Here is an 18,550-nt window from a genome sequence, read left to right as displayed (position 1 = left end):
ACCTGTGCTTAGAATATAGAATCACAAGGTAGTATCATTGAATCAGAGAACTGTTGTGCTGGGAAAAGGCTTTTAAGGCTCTAACTCTGCCAAGGCTGGTGCCAAACCATGATCCTCAGCACCACCTCTCTGCCTCTTTGAAACACCTTTAGGGATGGGGATTCAACCACCTCCCTGGGCAGCCTGGTCCAGTCTCTGAGAACCCTTTCAGTGAAAAGGCTTCTGCTAAAGTCCAGCCTAAACCTTCCCAGGGCTAATGTGACAGTGAGACTAGGATAACAGAAATGCCTGGCTGGGAAAGATCACTGACCTGCAGGAAGGCTGGGGAGGGACTATTTAGAAGGGCTTGGAGTGACAGGGTGAGGGGCAATGGTTTGAAACTGGAGGAGGGCAGATTTAGGTTGGACCTCAGGAGGAATTCTTTGCAGTGAGAGTGGTAAAATACTGAAACAGGTTGCCCAGGGTCGTGGTTGATGCCTGTCCATGGAGATATTCAGGACCAGGCTTGCTGTGGCTCTGGGAAGCCTGATCTAGTTGGAGATGGCCCTGCAGGGAGGGTGGGCAAGAAGACCTTTGAGGTTGCTTTCCAAGCCAGTGCAAGCTGTGAATCTGAGCCCAACCCTAACCTACCATCTCCCTAAGCACAACTCTCGACCGTGTCCCTAAGCTCTTCATCCAAACATCTTTTAAACACCTCTAGAGATGGTGACTTCCTTGGGCAGCCTGACTACCAAACCATGCTTCTGATTGCCTCTTCCCCTCGTCAAAATGATTGCTTCCAGGATTTGAGGGTTTTGTTGTTGTTGTTATTGTTCTTTCTCTTCCCCTTGAGTTCCTGCTGATATTTCAGGTCTGTAAACCATTTTTTTTCCCCCAGTGACTTTGATCCTTATCGGCCTGGGGAAAAAAAAAGGTTAATATTGATTTAGTGGAGGAGAGAGCAGAAAAAGTGAGTAAGAGCCTAATAGCCTGGCATGACAAGAGTGTATCAATTTTCAGTTCTCCCAGAGGAATCATACACTTCTTTCCAGCAAATGGAAGAGTCGACTCTGAGTGAAGCTGTCAGTGACCTCCCACGGAACTGAGTGGATTTTGGAGCAGAGGGAAGAGCAGGCAGTCCTAACCAACACACTGATTTTAATGCACTTGCCTTGAAAGTCAGTGTTTTTATGACATGGCCACATGCAGGGAGATAAAAAGTGAAAATGAAGCTGTAAACTAATTTACAGCCACTGGCTTAGTGCTTAGTCTTTTTTATTTCCTGCCTGTGGATGAATGCATTGCCCAGCAAGCTTAAACAATAACAGAGAGAGTCATGAAGGTTGGGAAAGACCCCCAGGATCATGAGTCCAGCTGTCAACCTAACACTGCCCATGTCCATCACAATACCATGTCCCCCAGCACCACATCTATGTATTTTTTGAACTCTTCCAGGGATGGGGACTCCACCACCACACTGGGAAGCCTCTTCCAAGGCTTCACAACCCTTTTGGGGAAGAAATTGTTTCTCATGTCCAATCTAAACCTCCCCTGACACAACTTGAAGCCATTTCCTGGAGTTCCTTGGGAGAAGAGACCAACCCCCACCTGGCTCCAACCTCCTTTCAAGGGGTTGTAGAGGATAGATTCATAGAAAGGTTTAAGTTGCAAGGGACCTCAAAGGTCATCCAGTTAAACCCCCCAGCATCTCCCACCAGCCCAGGTTGCTCAAGGTCTCATCCAGCCTGGCCTTGAACACTTCCAGGGAGAAGGCATCCACAGCCTCCCTGGGCAACCTGTTCCAGTGTCTCCTCACCCTCACTCTAAAGAATTTGTTCCTGATCTCCAGGCTAAATCTGCCCTCCTCTAGCTTTAATCCATGGCCTCTCACCCTATCTCTGCAAGCTCTCAGCCTCCTTTTTTCCAGGCTGAATACCCTCAGTCCTCTCAGCTGCTCCTCATAATGTAGGTGATAGATGCTTATACCCTTAGTATATGCTGCCAGCATATCACAGAAGGATAGGGGTTGGAAAGGACCACTGGAGACCATCCAGTCCAAACCTCCTACCAGAGCAGGTTCACAGGAAGGTGTCCAGGTCTGTTTGGAATGACTGCAAAGGTGGAGACTCCACCACCTCTGTGGGCAGCATGATAGACAAAAACTGCAAAGCAATCCACCTCCGTCTTGGCCCATCCAAGTGGCTCTAAGTAGCTCCTGAATGGGTTGAGTATAAAAGTGGTCCCTTTGGTACCCCAAAGGGGGAGCACTGCGTTCATGCAGCAGCCAGAGTGAAGGTCCTGGGTTGTCTGGTAGCAGCCAGCACTAGAAAGAACTCCTTGTTTGGTGGCAAAGCCACTTTTCTTCCTCAAGAAATAAATAAATAACTCCACTGCTCTGATTTAACAGCCTCTTTGTCTCTGCCTGAAGCCACTGAGAGGCTGGTTCCTCTTCCAGAGCCATCTCCATTGTTCTTCATGCCACAGATATTCACACAATCGGGCTTTCCAGAAGACCAGGACTGCATGAGCAGGAAGATAATTGTGCTGGTGTTCTCCTTAGGAGAACCTGATCCCTGCCATCCTTTGTCGTGCAATGCCACCTAGTGTGCAAAGAGCTCCCAGGCTCCTATCTGCTGGAAAATCCGTGGCAGCAGAGGGCTTCTCCGTGCATCTAATTGCAGGTTACTCCCAAAGGGCTTCTCCTTGCACCTAATTCCAGGTTACTCCCAGAGGGCTTCTCCTTGCACCTAATTTCAAGTTACTCCCAGAGGGCTTCTCCTTGCACCTAATTTGAGGTTACTCCCAGATCCTGCACCTAATTCCAGGTTACTCCCAGAGGGCTTCTCCTTGCACCTAATTCCAGGTTACTCCCAGAGGGCTTCTCCTTGCACCTAACTCCAGGATACTCCCAGAGGGCTTCTCCTTGCACCTAACTCCAGGATACTCCCAGAGGGCTTCTCCTTGCACCTAATTCCAGGATACTCCCAGAGGGCTTCTCCTTGCACCTAACTCCAGGATACTCCCAGAGGGCTTCTCCTTGCACCTAATTCCAGTCCATATTTTAGCAGAGGTGATTGTAATGAATTTTCAAACATCCTTGAACTCCCAGTTTTCAAATTTTTCATCTTGATAATTGGGATTTATTTGGAGTCAGGATGGGTTGGAGACTAGAAAAAAGGGGGCAGTGATATTTTGCCCAGCCCAAGGAGGTGTTTCTGGCTGTGGGCTGATTTCATGTGTGTGTCAGAAATGAGAAGCACTCAGGGCCGTGAAGAGGAGTGTGACCAACAGGCCGTGGCAGGTTCTCCTCCCCCTCTGCTCTGCCCTGGTGAGGCCACATCTGGAGCCTTCAATAGGGTGTGAGAGAAGAGAGAATTACCACCAGCTGCCCTTATTTACATCTGTTAGTCAACACACACCCAAACAACACGAGATGAAACTGGAGCCGCTCCTAGAGTTCAAAAATGCTCCATGTTTGGCTGGGAGCTTTCAGCAGTGTGCTGCCTGGCAGAGAGCTGGAAGGTCTGAAGATGAAGTACAGGAGCACTGCCTCCAGTTCTGGTGCCCCCAGCACAAGAAAAAGTGGAACTGCTGGAGCAGGTCCAGAGGAGGCCACAAAGATGATCAGAAGGCTGGAGAACCTCTGCTCTGGGGGCAGGCTGAAAGAGTTGGAGCTGTTCAGCCTGGAGAAGTCTCCAGGGAGATCTTAGAGTAGCCTTCCAGTACCTGAAGGGAGCTACAGGAGAGCTGGGGAGGGACTTCTGACAAGGGCTGGGAGGGGATGGATTGAAGCTTGAGGCGAGCAGGTTTAGGTTGGAGGTTAGAAAGGGCACAGAAAGCTTCATCATTAGACCTGTTCTAACCCTGAGCCTGGGTGTTTCTAGGAGCAAGCTGCACGTCTCAAGGTTAAGGTTTAACCTTGATAGGAGGGTAGATTTAGGCTGGAGATCAGGAAGAAATTCTTTACAGTGAGGGTGAGGAGACACTGGGACAGGTTGCCCAGAGAGGTTGTGGGTGTTTCCTCCTTGGAGGTGTTCAAGGACAGGTTGCATGAGGTCTTGAGCACTCTGGGCTGGTGGGAGGTGTCCTGACCCATGGCAGGGGGCTTGGAACTGGATGATCTTGAAGGTTCCTTCCAAGCCAAACTATTCTGTGAATCCATGAAAGAAAGAAGAATCCTTCAGCTGCCTGCAGTGACTTTGTGTTGCAGAAACACCCAGTGTGGCTATGGGAACCCATCATTAGGTTGGATCAGCTCTGCTTTGAACTGGAAGATGGAAGATATTTCCTTTCCCCTTTTGGAGCAGAGCCTGTGGTGTAAGGACTAACACACAAGAGAGGGCATGTGGACTTCTGGGTATCAAAGTGCCTATTTCCAAATATCTGCTATTATGGTCACCAGGGTCAATTAGCTGGGGACTGAAGGTGGTTTCCTTTGGAGCCAGACTGGCTTTTTCTTTTTTGGCTGCTGGTAGGCATCACAATTTTCTGGGAATTTATGTCGGAAGCAAAGTTTGGTTGGCAGCCAGAAAGGGTTTTAAGGGTTTTTTGGGGTGATTTTTTTTGTGGTTAACTGTTTAATTGAGCTCAGTGAGGCAAGGGGGGGAACAAACATGGGATGCTGGCTGTGCTGTGGGTGGTGGTAGAGAGTTTTGTCTCTGGGAAAGCACAGTGTGTCACTTCTGCCTAATTCTGTTGATCAACAGAGAGGTTTGATTTGAGGTCCTGGGAAACTGATGGAATGTGGTGGTGTTGCTTGGGGATTTGGGGGTGTTGGAATGAGGAAGATGGTTCCTCTAAAAAGGAGTTGAGGGAGGCTCAAGGAAAGTTTTGCATATTCCTCTGAAGGACTTCACTGTGGAAGGATGAACATGATGGCTTGATGAAGATTGTGACCATGCAGAAAGCAGACTTAGGACCAGCCTGGTACCAGGCACAGATGTGGAGCCTGTGACAGCAAGGGGAATGTTTCTCTCTTTGTCAGTGTCATTTCCTTGCAAGCACCATTTCTGTTGGTCAACAGAGTGATTTGATTTGGGTTCCCGGGAAACTGGTGGAATTTGTTGATGTTGCTTGGAGGTTGGGGGTGTTGGAATGAGGAAGGTGGTTCCTCTTAGAAGGAGTTTGAGGCAGGTTCATTAGTTCTTGGCTTTTATTTTCTGTTTCTGCAGTTCAAGGCATTGCAGTGATCTCCAGCTCAGTCTGTGGTTGGGAACAGAAGGGTTCAGCATCATAACGTGCTATGAGTAGGTGGGACAAGGAGAGCTGTGGCTACATGGTGTAGGGCTCCAGAGAGACACTGGAACAGGTTGCCCAAGGAGGTCGTGGATGCCTCCTCCCTGGAGGTGTTCAAGGCCAGGTTGGATGAATCCTTGAGCAACCTGGGCTGGTGGGAGATGTCTCTGCCCATGGCAGGGGATTGGAATTAGATGACCTCTGAGGTCTCATCCATCCCAAAATCATTCTTTGAATTTATGAATCTCTGAACCCCAAATCTGGGGTGATGTCCTTGGTGGGGTGGTCTGTGCTCAAGTGGTGACTGATAGCATCCTGCTGGTGAGTCTGACATTGGAGATGCCAGAGTGCCCTTCATTCTATCAATCTCTGAACCCCAAATCTCAGGTGATGCCCTTGGTGGTGGTGGTCTGTGCTCAAGTGGTGACTGATAGCATCCTGCTGGTGAGTCTGATGTTGCAGATGCCAGAGTGCCCTTCATTCTGTGCTCAGAGTGTGGACCCCTTGGACAAGGTGGCATGTTTAGGGTGTTAACAGACCAAGGAAGATTTTGCCAGCAAACTTTTAATCTATAAGGTCTCTTCAAACCCAAACCATTCATAGAAATATAGAAAGTAGGGATTGGAAGGGACCTCTGGAGATCATTGAGTCCAAGCCCCTTGTCAGAGGAGGATCACCTAGGGCAGGTCACACAGGAGCACATCCAGGTGGGTTTTGAAAGCCTCCAGAGAAGGAAACATTCTGTGACTCTAGGATTTAAATACCTGTTCTCTGTAGGGCATGCAGGGGGTGAACAGAGCAGCGTTGTCCCTGGGCACTAGGGCACACATCCTGCATTGATTTGCAGCTTGCACAGCACCGGGAACGGGAGAGGAATTTGGTGGAGCTTTAGCTCCGTGCCGTTGGATCCCAGCAGGAAAGAGCCAGCGGTGAGGAATCAGCTTGCCTCAAACTCTGCTGGCTTTCAGGCATGTGAGGGCACTTTGCTGTCATGCTTTTTGTTGTGGGGTTTGTTGGTTTTTGTTTTGTTTTGTTTTGTTTTGTTTTCCCCTTCTCCTCCTTTGGAGCTGTAGCAGCAGAGCGCTGTGCGCTCGCCTGAGCACAACCCCTGCGTGCATTCCCTCCCTCCTTGTTTCTCTTGGCTCTTGTGAAACTCCACGGCTCCTCTTGCGGGACCTTTCCAAGGAGGGAGCGAGGGAGAGAGCGGAGCGCACCACTGGTTTCTCTGCAGTGCAAATTGAGCATGAAATGGGCAGCGTGGAAACGGCTGACGGGGCCGTGGAGGCAGCTCCTCCATGCTATTCATAGGCACGTTCAGCCCCGGCAGCGGCGGCAGCGGGGAGGGAGGCGAGCGGGAGAGCTGCACCTCAGGACTTTCGTCTGATTTTGCCAGCCTGGAGCCGTTGCGTTTCGGAGCTGATGCCTGCAAGGTTTTTTCAATTAGCTGCTGGGAAGCTACGGAGAGACCTGGAGCTGTTAGGCCTTGGCTAGGGAGCCCATCCATGGAAAGAATAGATCATTGGAGCAGGGGTAAGTAGCGCTCAGCCTTGCAGGAGCTCCTGCCTGCTCCCTACAAGATCCCTTTTCTGTTTGCTGCCACAATCTGATGGTAATGCTGAAAGAAAAGCAGCTGGCAGAACACCTTGAGGATGGCACCAAGTGCTCGTGTGGCAATCAGGAAAGATTTTGGTTTTCCAGGCAGGTTTTAGTCTGTAGTTTGAAGGGGGAGGGAGGGTTATGGCATTTGTGTGCAGCCTGCCTTATGTTACCAGTTTTACAGCTCAGGATAATGCAAACTGTGGCTCTCCTCCCCAAGCTTAACCTGTGGCCTTTGGGAAGGGTTTTTTTTTGCACTGAGGTAGTCATTCTGAAATCCATATTAATGAGGTAGAAGGAATTAACCGGGGAACATCCCAGCAGTGGTTTCTTTCCTGCCTCAGCAGAATTGAGCGGATTTTAAACTTCTAGTGCATCTTCTACTAACTAAAGGAACAAAAACAATGGATGTGTGCTGCATTTTAGGGTGCTAGATGTGTTCCAAACTTGCTAACAACACCTAGGACACTTTCTTTGTTGTCAGGGGATGTTGAGCAAAGGTGGCTTTTGAAAATGAGATGAGTTTAGAATTTATTTCATTTCCTTTTGACCTTCCACGCATCCTTCTGTAGTAATTGGAATGCAAAATAGCTACAAACTATATAAGATAAACTTTATACTACTAGATAAACTATATAATAGCCAATGCTAGTATAAAAAACAGAATATAAATGATATCTTGAAAAAGAGAGTGTATATGGACTCAGAACTTAGGTCTGAATAGTCTTTAAGCCTTCATCACAAGTTTCTTTTTGATGCAGATGTATATGTAAGTGAAACACAGCTCTGGATAAATCTTTAATCAGGTGCAGAGGCACAAAATACTCATCCTAGGTGCCACGCTGGCAGGAGCCACAGAAAACAGACAGCAGACAGATCAGTTTTACATGTGTTTTTTCATTCATAGCCAGTAAATTATTAACCAGGCAAAAATCGGCATCTGGGCTTTCTAGGAATGACTTTTATCCACGTGCCTACCTCTGAAATTCCTGCCTCAGGCAGCTCAGTCCTACTGCAGGCTTTCAATGAGCAGTGCAAGGCATCTACAAGCCCTCTGTGAAATCATGATGAGAATTGCCAGGGCTCCTTCCCTTGGAAATCCCAAGTCACTCTTAGGATGTGTCGTAAGTTCTCCCTTTGTGCTGGCTCAGCTCTCCTTGTCTTTTGAGGAGGAGACTTGGACTTAAACCACTTCCTATTTCCTGCCTATCTTTGCTGGTTGCTTTTCATGTGACCCACTAAGCCTTTATGCCTTGCCCCCAGATTTGCATGTGTGAATAAAGGGGATCTCTTCACATGCTGCTTTTCCCCTCTTAGTTGCATCAGGCTGAGGGACACCTTTCCTGTGAGGTTTTGGTTAGTGGGACAAGAGCTGGTGACACAGTTCCTGTGTTACTCCAAAATCTGAGCTTAATACTTGCCCAAAGGCAGAGAAACTGAGATTTTTTTTTTGTGTGTGTGTGTTTAATTTGTGCCTTTGTGCTTGGCTGGGCAGCCAGAGTAGAGTAGAGGAACTGTTTGGAGTAGCTGCTTCCAAAGTACAGCACTGTTTGCATGGCAGTGCCTCTTGGGCTCCAAATTCAGCAGCTGGGGGCTTGAAATGAATTATTTGGAATCTATTTGTTTGACTTTGTGGCTTTTTTCTTACTCTGATTCCTTACAACAGGCTTCTGTGAGTAGCTGGGTTTGCTCTCTCTGCTTCCCTTTTCTGCCTTTCTTCTTTGTCTTCCATATTTTCAAAGCAAGGAATTCACAGGGAACAACTTGATATGCTCTGGAGATGTAGGGGACAAGCTCCCAACAGCTTCACAAGAGTCAAATCGCAGAAGTTTGAAACAGAGCAAGTTTAAAATCCCCTCCCTGGGCCAGAAGTGCTGTTTGCATGATGCTCTCTGACAGACATTTCTGTCAAGACACTCAAATATGTGCTCACATTCTTTTACATCAAAGCCCTCTGCTTGGGGCCAGGTTTATTGGACCTGGAGGGATCTGTGCCAGTAATTACTGCAGCATTTGCAGCCATATTCTGACAGCAGTGTGGTATTGCTGGGCACCTGTACCCTTGCTCATTTCACACACCCTTGCAGCTGCTTTTGTTAAGGAAAGGTTTCATTTGGGTGATATTGTGGAATGGAAAAGGAATTTGAAAGAGATACTTGTGTACCATTCCTGTTTGCCTCTGTGACATTTATTGCTTCCTTCCTCCACTTTTCCCCCCTCCACTTTTCCCCCCCTCCTTTTTCCCCCCCTCCTTTTCCCCCCCTCCTTTTCCCCCCCTCCTTTTCCCCCCCTCCTTTTCCCCCCCTCCTTTTCCCCCCCTCCTTTTTCCCCCCCTCCTTTTTCCCCCCCTCCTTTTTCCCCCCCTCCTTTTTCCCCCCCTCCTTTTTCCCCCCCTCCTTTTTCCCCCCCTCCTTTTTCCCCCCCTCCTTTTTCCCCCCCTCCTTTTTCCCCCCCTCCTTTTTCCCCCCCTCCTTTTTCCCCCCTCCTTTTTCCCCCCCTCCTTTTTCCCCCCCTCCTTTTTCCCCCCCTCCTTTTTCCCCCCTCCTTTTTCCCCCCCCTCCTTTTTCCCCCCCTCCTTTTTCCCCCCCTCCTTTTTCCCCCCCTCCTTTTTCCCCCCCTCCTTTTTCCCCCCCTCCTTTTTCCCCCCCTCCTTTTTCCCCCCCTCCTTTTTCCCCCCCTCCTTTTTCCCCCCTCCTTTTTCCCCCCCTCCTTTTTCCCCCCTCCTTTTTCCCCCCCTCCTTTTTCCCCCCCTCCTTTTTCCCCCCCTCCTTTTTCCCCCCTCCTTTTTCCCCCCCTCCTTTTTCCCCCCCTCCTTTTTCCCCCCCTCCTTTTTCCCCCCCTCCTTTTTCCCCCCCTCCTTTTTCCCCCCTCCTTTTTCCCCCCCTCCTTTTTCCCCCCCTCCTTTTTCCCCCCCTCCTTTTTCCCCCCCTCCTTTTTCCCCCCCTCCTTTTTCCCCCCTCCTTTTTCCCCCCCTCCTTTTTCCCCCCCTCCTTTTTCCCCCCCTCCTTTTTCCCCCCCTCCTTTTTCCCCCCTCCTTTTTCCCCCCCTCCTTTTTCCCCCCCTCCTTTTTCCCCCTCCTTTTTCCCCCCTCCTTTTTCCCCCCCTCCTTTTTCCCCCCCTCCTTTTTCCCCCCCTCCTTTTTCCCCCCCTCCTTTTTCCCCCCCTCCTTTTTCCCCCCCTCCTTTTTCCCCCCCTCCTTTTTCCCCCCCTCCTTTTTCCCCCCCTCCTTTTTCCCCCCTCCTTTTTCCCCCCTCCTTTTTCCCCCCCTCCTTTTTCCCCCCCTCCTTTTTCCCCCCCTCCTTTTTCCCCCCTCCTTTTTCCCCCCCTCCTTTTTCCCCCCCTCCTTTTTCCCCCCCTCCTTTTTCCCCCCTCCTTTTTCCCCCCCTCCTTTTTCCCCCCCTCCTTTTTCCCCCCTCCTTTTTCCCCCCCTCCTTTTTCCCCCCCTCCTTTTTCCCCCCCTCCTTTTTCCCCCCCTCCTTTTTCCCCCCCTCCTTTTTCCCCCCCTCCTTTTTCCCCCCCTCCTTTTCCCCCTGCCAGCCTTGAACACCCCTGTGAGGGGGGCATCCACAACCTCCCTGGACAACCTGTTCCAGCCTCTCACCACTTTCACTGTAACAAAGTTCATACTGAGCTTTAAAGACCAAAGACAAACCCAGCAAATCCATCTTTGGAGCCTTCCAGGGTCCTCCTTGCCAGTCATCAAGTGCCTGGGGCAGTGCTCTGCACGCAGCTTGGTGGAGCAGGGTTGGCGGGGGGGGGAGCTCATTAGTTTGTTTTTAATCACATCAGATATTTTAACTTGATGAAAACATTCCGTTTCCAGACCTGAAGAAGTTGTTTTTTTCCTAATGGAGTCCCTAATGACTGCCTCTGAGAAGTTGTAATGAATATTTCATTGCTTGTGGAGCTCGACCTTCTTACACGTTTAGAGGAAAGAAAAGGGTGAGCCCACAGGAGAAAACATTTGTGGCTTGAAGCAGGAAGATCTGGGAGAGGGAGGCCTGAGAACAACTCTCTGAGACTTTATGTCTCAGTGAGCTTCAGAATCCAATCCACTTGGCTTAAGAATTAAAGCAAACAAACTCCAGCAGCAGAGACAGAAGGTGGCTGTGTCGGCAGCTCAGCTGGGAGCTGGGGACTGGAAGTGAGACCTTTCCCAGCTGTGTGTTGCTGACTGTAGGGAGAGTCAAGTTGTGTCATGGCTCCTCCTGATTTCATCTTCAGTGAGGCACCAGCTGCCCATGGCCAGGAGGACCAGGGCAGTGATCATCCTGTACTGGGCAGTAGTGAGGCCAAACCTTGAATGCTGCATTCATTTTGCCATGGTAGGGGGGTTGGAGCTAGATGATCTTCAAGCTCCTTTCCAACCCAAGCTGCTCCATGAGTCTGTGAAGCTAGATCCTGCTGTGCTTGGTGTCTGAGAGCAGTGTTACAAAGGCAGTCCAGCATGGATAAAGTGGCATGGGGAGTGTCCACCTGACCAAAACTCTGACTGGAAGGGGTAGAAGTCCTCTGCTTTGCCACTAGCAAAAACTGCAGGGTTCTCCTATGCCTCTACTCTGCCCTTGTGAGGACACATTTGGAGATTCCTGTCTAACTCTGGGCTCCCCAGTTTAAGAGAGACAGGGAACTACTGGGGAGAGTCCAGAGTAGGATCCAAAGATGCTGAGGGGCCTGGAGCATCTCTATGAGGAGGAAAGGCTGGGAGCTCTGGGGCTGTTGATCCTGGAGAAGAGCAGCCCTAGAGGGGGATCTGATGAAGGCTCAGCAAGAGCTAAAGGGTCCTGCTGAGCTCTGCTTGATTTTGGATTTGTTGTTGCTGGTTTTGGGTTCTGCTTTTTGAGCTCTCCAAGGGAAGAAATGGAGCTTCAGAGATAAAAATACTCTTTAAACATGTCAGTCTTGTCTTCACTTTCATCATTACTTCAGGATATTTGTGTTTGGATAACGAAGCCACTGTTGGAAATGTTCTTTTCCTACTCTGAAGCCACAGTTGAGGAGAAAGCAGGAGAAGATGGGGAACAGTGTGGGAGGATAATTAGACAATTTAGCAAGATAAATCTGGAGAGAAGAAAAATAGGCCAGAGAAATGCATTTAAGCTGTCAGGGTAATTAGGTAGAAAACGTTTCCCTGGTGGAAAACCAATTTGCCAAGCTAAAATTTCCAATATAATGAAGTAATATCTTCAAATATATCAAAAAAACCCAAGTCTTGGAGGTGCCCTATTGCAAGACAAACTGAAGCAAGCAGTGGGCCCAGAAGTGGTGTTTGAACCACCCAGGGTTATTTAGGGGGTAGTGGGGAAGTTCTTTATCTCTGAGTTTGCTCAGTGTCTGGGGTTTTAATTTCTTCAGGGTATTTGGGCTCCAGAATTGTTGTTTTCCAAAGAAAACGTAGCAACGGGATCTTAGGTTGCATGATCCTGTGGCTGTTTCACAGGAAAATCAGCCTCACATTTCATGCCCTTGGCCACCAGACATACTTCTCACCCAGTGCATGCATTCCAAAGCAATGCATAAAGGTGACATTTCTCCTGTGGTTTTCCCCTCATCTGATTTCCTGAATTGCACCAATGTCATAAGTGAAGGAGGGGAGGGACATCAGGGAGGCATCAGAGAAGAAATGAAACCCCAAACTCATAGAATCAGTTTGGTTCAAAAAGACTTTGAAGATGTGAGAGTTGGGGCTGTTCAGCCTGGAGAAGAGAAGGCTCCAGGGAGACCTTAAAGCCATCTTCCTGTAGCTGAAGAGGGCTACAGGAGAACTGGGGAAGGACTTTTGACCAGAGCTTGTAGGGTTAGGATGAGGGGGAATGGCTTTGAGCTGGGAGAGGAGAGATTGAGACTGGAGATGAGGAAGGAATTCTTAACAGTGAGGATAATGAGACACTGGAACAGGTTGCCCAGGGAGGCTGTGGATGCCTCCTCCCTGGAGGTGTTCAAGGCCAGGTTGGGTGAGGCTTGAGCAACCTGGGCTGGTGGGAGGTGTCCTTGCCCATGGCAGGGGGTTAGAACTGGATGATCTTGAGGGTCCCTTCCAATCCAAACCATTCTGTGGTTCTATGAAGATCGTCAGGTGTGTTCCTAATGCTGTCAGCAATGGTTTGGAAACTTGATGAGCCTTGAGCCAGGGCTGAGTGTGAGCAGCAGCAGCAGTGCCAGTGGTGTGTGTCTGGTTGCCTTGAATTGCTCCCTGGAAAAACGTGAGCAGATTACCAGCTTGCCTTGGAACAATGATGTGTCCTCTGCCAGGAACAGCCATCAGCATTTCCACTGACTTCAAACTCCTGGCAAAAGACACTTTCTGCAACATTTTTGCCATCACTTCCCTCCTCCAGAGTTCTACAGCTGTGCACTGTGGTTGAGATGGAACCCGGTGAAGTTCATGCCTGCTCCTGAGGCTGATTCATGCCGTCTGCCTCCTCACATCCTTCCATGCTGGGCAGCTTGAATCCCTCTGTGACCTCTTCATCCTGCCTGGACCACTGTGCCAGGTGCTGCTCTCTTGAGTGGGGTCACAGATGGACAGGTTGTGGCATGAGGTGAAAGGGGTGAGTGTGTCTTATGAGGAGCAGCTGAGGGAACTGGAGTTGTTCAGTGTGGAGAAGAGAAGGCTGAGAGTGCTCTGAAAGGAGGATGGTGCTGCCTCTGCTCTGATGGAAATCCTCTCCACACTCAGTAGCCTCTGCTGACTGGATCTCAGCCATGGCAGATCCCCTGTGTCTTCCAGCCAGCCTCACAGTAGCCTTGAAATCGTGGAGCTCCAGACAAACTAAGGAGTCTCTCAGTTGCTTCCCTCCAAGCACAGATCTGCCAGGGTTTGATGGAGGATTATTCTTGGAGGGAGAGCAGAAGGCAGCTTCCAAAGCTACTTTGGAGAGGAGAGATGAGAGCAAGTATTTAGAAATGCACAGACCCTGAGTTGTACCTTGTGAAACTAGTGAGTAAGCCTCCACAGTGTGCCCTATCAGAACTAACTTACCCTCCTGTGCACTCTGCTGCTGTTTCTCTCTACAAGAGGAATGACCAATGGGTTCTCCTCTGCAGGAGACTCCTGTAATCACTGTCTTTATCTCCTAGCTTAGAGATGAGCTCATTGTCTCAGTGGGAAACAGAAAGTCTTCCTTTGGCCCAGAGATCTTCTGAATTCTCTGCAGGTGCAGAAGAATCTGATGAGTTCTGATGGTCTCTACACAACAATCAGGAAAGGAATTGGCATCCAGGAAGTCCTTTAATTTAATTCAATAAATTCTTTAGAGTGAGGGTGAGGAGACACTGGAACAGGTTGCCCAGGGATGTCCCCTCCCTGGAGGTGTTCAAGGCTGGGTTGGATGAGACCTTCAGCAACGTGGTCTGGTAGGAGGTGTCCCTGCCCATGGTAGGGGGGTTGGAACTGGATGATCTTGAAGGTCTCTTCCAACCCAAACCATTCTGTGAACAGTAGGAACAGACCTGATGATGGAATGGTTTGGGTCACAGGACTGGTGCTGGTGCTGGGTACATGCACAGGAAGGAGATGGTTAAAGCTCACTGCTCTTCCAAAAACCCCATCCTGCTGATGTGTTTGATGACTGTGTGTGATGAGTGGTGCCATAAACTGCTGTGTTGTGGGCAATTGCTCGACAGCCCTGAAACCAGGAGATGGATTTTATTGTCTAATGTCTGCCTGAACATATCCAGTGAAATAAAAAGACTGAAACTGGAGGGGGATTCACTTTTATCTGATACATGAATATTTATAGAGATATTTTCAGCAAACAATTAATTTTGCAGCCTTCTAAAGCGGAGCTTTAATCCCTGCCTTGAACAGTTTGCCTCCCTTGCTTTATTTCTGAGCTGTATTTTTACTTTTAAACTGTCAGGTGAAGTGGTGCTGGAGTGAGGGTCTGGGTAAAAGCCAGTGGCAAAACCCTAGTGGCTCTGGATGGTCTCTAAAACCCAGGGGTACTGGAGGGTTTGTGTAAAACCCAGTGCCCAAAATTCAGTGGTACTAGAGGGTCTGACTAAAGCTCAGTGGCACTGGAGGGTCTGAGTAAAACCCAATGCTAAAACTCAGTGGCACTGGAGGGTGTGAAACCCTCTGGCAAAACCCACTGGCACTGGAAGGTCTGTGTGAAACCCAGTGCCCAAAATTCAGTGGCACTGAAGGGTCTGGGGTAAATCACAGTGGTACTGGAGGGTCTGTATGAAACCCAGTGGCTCTGGAGGATTTGTGTGAAACCAGTGGCCCTGGACGGTTTGTGTGAAACCCAGTGTCCAAAATCCAGTGGCACCCGGAGGGTCTGGGTCAATCCCAGTGGCACTGGAGGGTCTGGGTCAATCCCAGTGGCACTGGAGAATCTGGGTCAATCCCGGTGGCACTGGAGGGTCTGGTTAAAACCCAGTGGCACTGGAGGGTCTGGTTGAAACCCAGTGGCACTGGAGGGTCTGGTTGAAACCCAGTGGCACTGGAGGGTCTGGGTGAAACCCAGTGGCACTGGAGGGTCTGGGTGAAACCCAGTGGCACTGGAGGGTCTGTGTGAAACCCAGTGGCACTGGAGGGGCTGGGCCAATCCCAGTGGCACTGGAGGGGCTGGGCCAATCCCAGTGGCACTGGAGGGGCTGGGTCAGTCCCAGTGGCACTGGAGGGGCTGGGTCAGTCCCAGTGGCACTGGAGGGGCTGGTGTTAACCCTGAGTGCTGACTGTTTTCTGTCTGACAGCTCCAGACAGTCAAGCCCTTCCCCAGTTCCCTGGTACTCAGTGTGTCTTGGAGCAAGTTGCTGTGAGTGCTGTGCTCTATGCATTATGCCATGCCTGGCTTATCCTGCTCACTGACCTGGGCTTTCTCTCTCCCTCTTCTCCCCACCCCCTCCCCTCTCCCTTGGTGTAGCTTTCGCTCCCGGAGGAACAGAATGAAGTAACGAGGAACGGCTGTGAATCCAAGGAACTGGTCTACCTGGTACAGATCTCCTGTCAGGTAAAGCCCATCTTTTCTGTCCCTCAGCTCCTTTGGCAGGCAGGATTGCACTCTGGTTGGCAGCACAGCCTTGGAATATGTGGATACACCTCTTTCCTGCAGCACCTGTGGGCTTTTTCCACTCCTTGCCTAGCTTGGTCCTCAGGAGGATGCTCCTCAAGAAGATGCTCCTTAGAAGGATGCTCCTCAGAAAGCTGCTGCTGGTGGCATTGCAACCAGATAGTATGAAGAAAAAGAGCATGGAGGGGAGGAAAAGGAATCTGTTAAGCAAATAATCCTTGCTGCAGCTTGTGCTGAGCTGCACAGCAATTAGCCTGCAGCCCCAGGCCTGCGTGCTGAGGCTCTGCCAACGTGTGGCTGTCAGCTGGGGGGTGTGCACTGCCACAGGGACACACCAGGCACACAGACAGAGGAAGTGCATGAAGCAGAATGCTGGGCAGTGCTTTTGTTGATGGCAGCCAGGAGATGGGAATTCCTGATCCCTTCCCAGTTGGGTCTGCAGATACCTGGTGTGAGATTCTTTTGCTGCCTCTGTTGCTGTGGCATCAAACCCAAGCAGATAGATCTGCTGCTTTCTACCCCAGGTTCATCTGCTCCTAGGGCTGCAGTGACTGTGAGGTGCTGCCTGAATGGGGATTTGATTTTAGTGTTTTGAATGCAGGTGTTTGTAGGAGACAGATTGCATTGACAAAATCAGCTGAGGCTTAATGCCTGCATTTGGTCATTTTTCTGCCCTTAGCTCAGTTCTTTCCATCATTCATCTCAGCACTTCTTGAGCACGTCTCAGCAGTTTAGACTGAAGTCATTGTGGAGTCTGCCTCTCTGTGTTTTTAGCAGCCTAGTGGCATTAGAACCACAGAAACATCAATGTGTAGTCACCTTCCTCTTCTGCCCTCCCTCTTTGTGCACGCTGCTGTGGGAAGCAAAACCTCCTCCTGCTCTGGTGAGGAGGTGGAACTTGGCACAGGCTGAGACACAGCAGTGTGGTCAGTGTGATAGAAGCACACAGAATAATTCCCCTCTTGTCAGAAAATGTGGCAGTGGACACGTGTCTGTGCCCCAGCCAAGAGCAGCACAGTGACTGAGAAGGGACATTTTTTGAGGGGGTTGAAGGAAATTGGAGTTGTGATAGTTTTTGAGTCCTCAGGTTTGAGGCTGCAGTCACAGTGCTGAATGCAGAGGTGAGCTTTGCCTTCTCTCCTGGCTGTTGGGTTTGAGGCTGCAGTCACAGTGCTGAGTGCAGAGGTGAGTTTTGCCTTCTCTCCTGGCTGTTGGGTTTGAGGCTGCAGTCACAGTGCTGAGTGCAGAGGTGAGCTTTGCCTTCTCTCCTGGCTGTTGCAGCTGAGCCTGTAGAAATGGCAGTAATTCATAGAGCAGGGTTTTGGGGGGGGGTTGTGGTTGTGGAGGTTTAGATTGGATCTGGGGAGATTTAGGTTGGGCATGAGAAGAAACTTCTTCACTGAAAGGGTTCTCAAACACTGGAACAGGCTGCCCAGGGAGGTGTCTGAATCCCCATCCCTAGAGGCGTTTAAAAGCCACAGAGATGTGGTGCTGAGGGCCATAGTTTAGCACCAGCCTTGGTAGAGTTAGAGAAGGGTTGGACTTCCAGTCTGAAAGGGCTTTTCCAACCCAAACAATTCCATGATTCTCTAACCTGGAAGAAGGCCATCTCTGATCTTTCTACCACCTTCCTGACACCTCTAAGGATTAACAGGATACCCTCAGGTATAATTGGTTCCTGACACCCTGCAGAACGTGTTCATGCAGGAGCAAACTCCAGGAGTAGCAAATCACCAGCTGAGAGTGTGCAAGGTGTTGCTGGAGCCCTAACTGGAGTGAGTCAACTGCCCAGGAGCTCACCTGACACTTGTGTCAGGCTCTCAGATGCTTTGCAGGGACATTTCTGGGAAGACAGATTTGATTTGTGTGGGGACAACATGGGGAATTCTTTGGCTTGGCTATGGAAAGTGATGCTTTGCAGCAAGATTAACTGAGCTGAGGACTTTGGCTGTCCAGTAGGTCAAGCCCTACTGCTGAGGACTTCAGTTGTCCAGTAGGTCAAGCCCTACTGCTGAGGACTTCAGTTGTCCAGTAGGTCAAGCCCTACTGCTGAGGACTTTGGCTGTCCAGTAGGTCAAGCCTTACTGCTGAGGACTTTGGCTGTCCAGTAGGTCAAGCCCTACTGCTGAGGACTTTGGCTGTCCAGTAGGTCAAGCCCAACTGCTGAGGACTTTGGCTGTCCAGTAGGTCAAGCCTTACTGCTGAGGACTTTGGCTGTCCAATAGGTCAAGCCCTACTGCTGAGGACTTTGGCTGTCCAGTAGGTCAAGCCCTACTGCTGGGGACCTCTACTTTTTTTTTTCAGCATCACTCAACTGAAATATGAGGGGTTGGCCTCATCCCTTTAAAGCTGGGCATAAAATTAGTCACCTTTTCCTTTTTTACTTTCTTTTTTGAAGTCATCCTTCTGGCTAGCTGGAACTTCTCCCCACCCCAAGTCTGTGACTCACCTCTTGCAGGTCCATCCATGTCCCCATCTCTCAGCTACTTTAAAGCTGAGAAACTTGTGGCATCTGGATTCAATGAAGGGAAAGGCATGGAAAGGAGCTGCACAGCTGAGCATCATGGAGATGCTTCACCCCTGACATCTCATGGCCTCTCCTAATGTCCAGGGAAAGATTCCATTCCGTCACATGTTGGATACCATCGGTGTCTGGATGGATTTGGCCCCACAGAAAGGTTGGATGGGAGGTGTGAAATAGCTCATGGAATGATATTGCAGTG

At 49.9% G+C, this 18,550-nt stretch overlaps 1 protein-coding gene across 2 annotated transcripts in view; it reads left to right on the top strand.

Moving 5' to 3' along the window:
• Nucleotides 1–18,550, top strand: part of ARHGAP32 (Rho GTPase activating protein 32) — a 137,297-nt gene that overhangs the window by 34,320 nt on the left and 84,427 nt on the right. For both annotated transcript variants that reach the window (XM_054395651.1, XM_054395650.1), the window contains exon 5: nt 15,681–15,767. In XM_054395651.1, the coding sequence (XP_054251626.1) occupies nt 15,681–15,767 (87 nt within the window). The remainder of the gene's footprint in view (nt 1–15,680; nt 15,768–18,550) is intronic.

This window comes from Indicator indicator, chromosome 34, assembly GCF_027791375.1.
Source record: "Indicator indicator isolate 239-I01 chromosome 34, UM_Iind_1.1, whole genome shotgun sequence".
Lineage (NCBI taxonomy): Eukaryota > Metazoa > Chordata > Aves > Piciformes > Indicatoridae > Indicator > Indicator indicator.
Note: the sequence above shows the minus strand (reverse complement) of the source record. Positions and strands in the feature narration are given on the sequence as shown.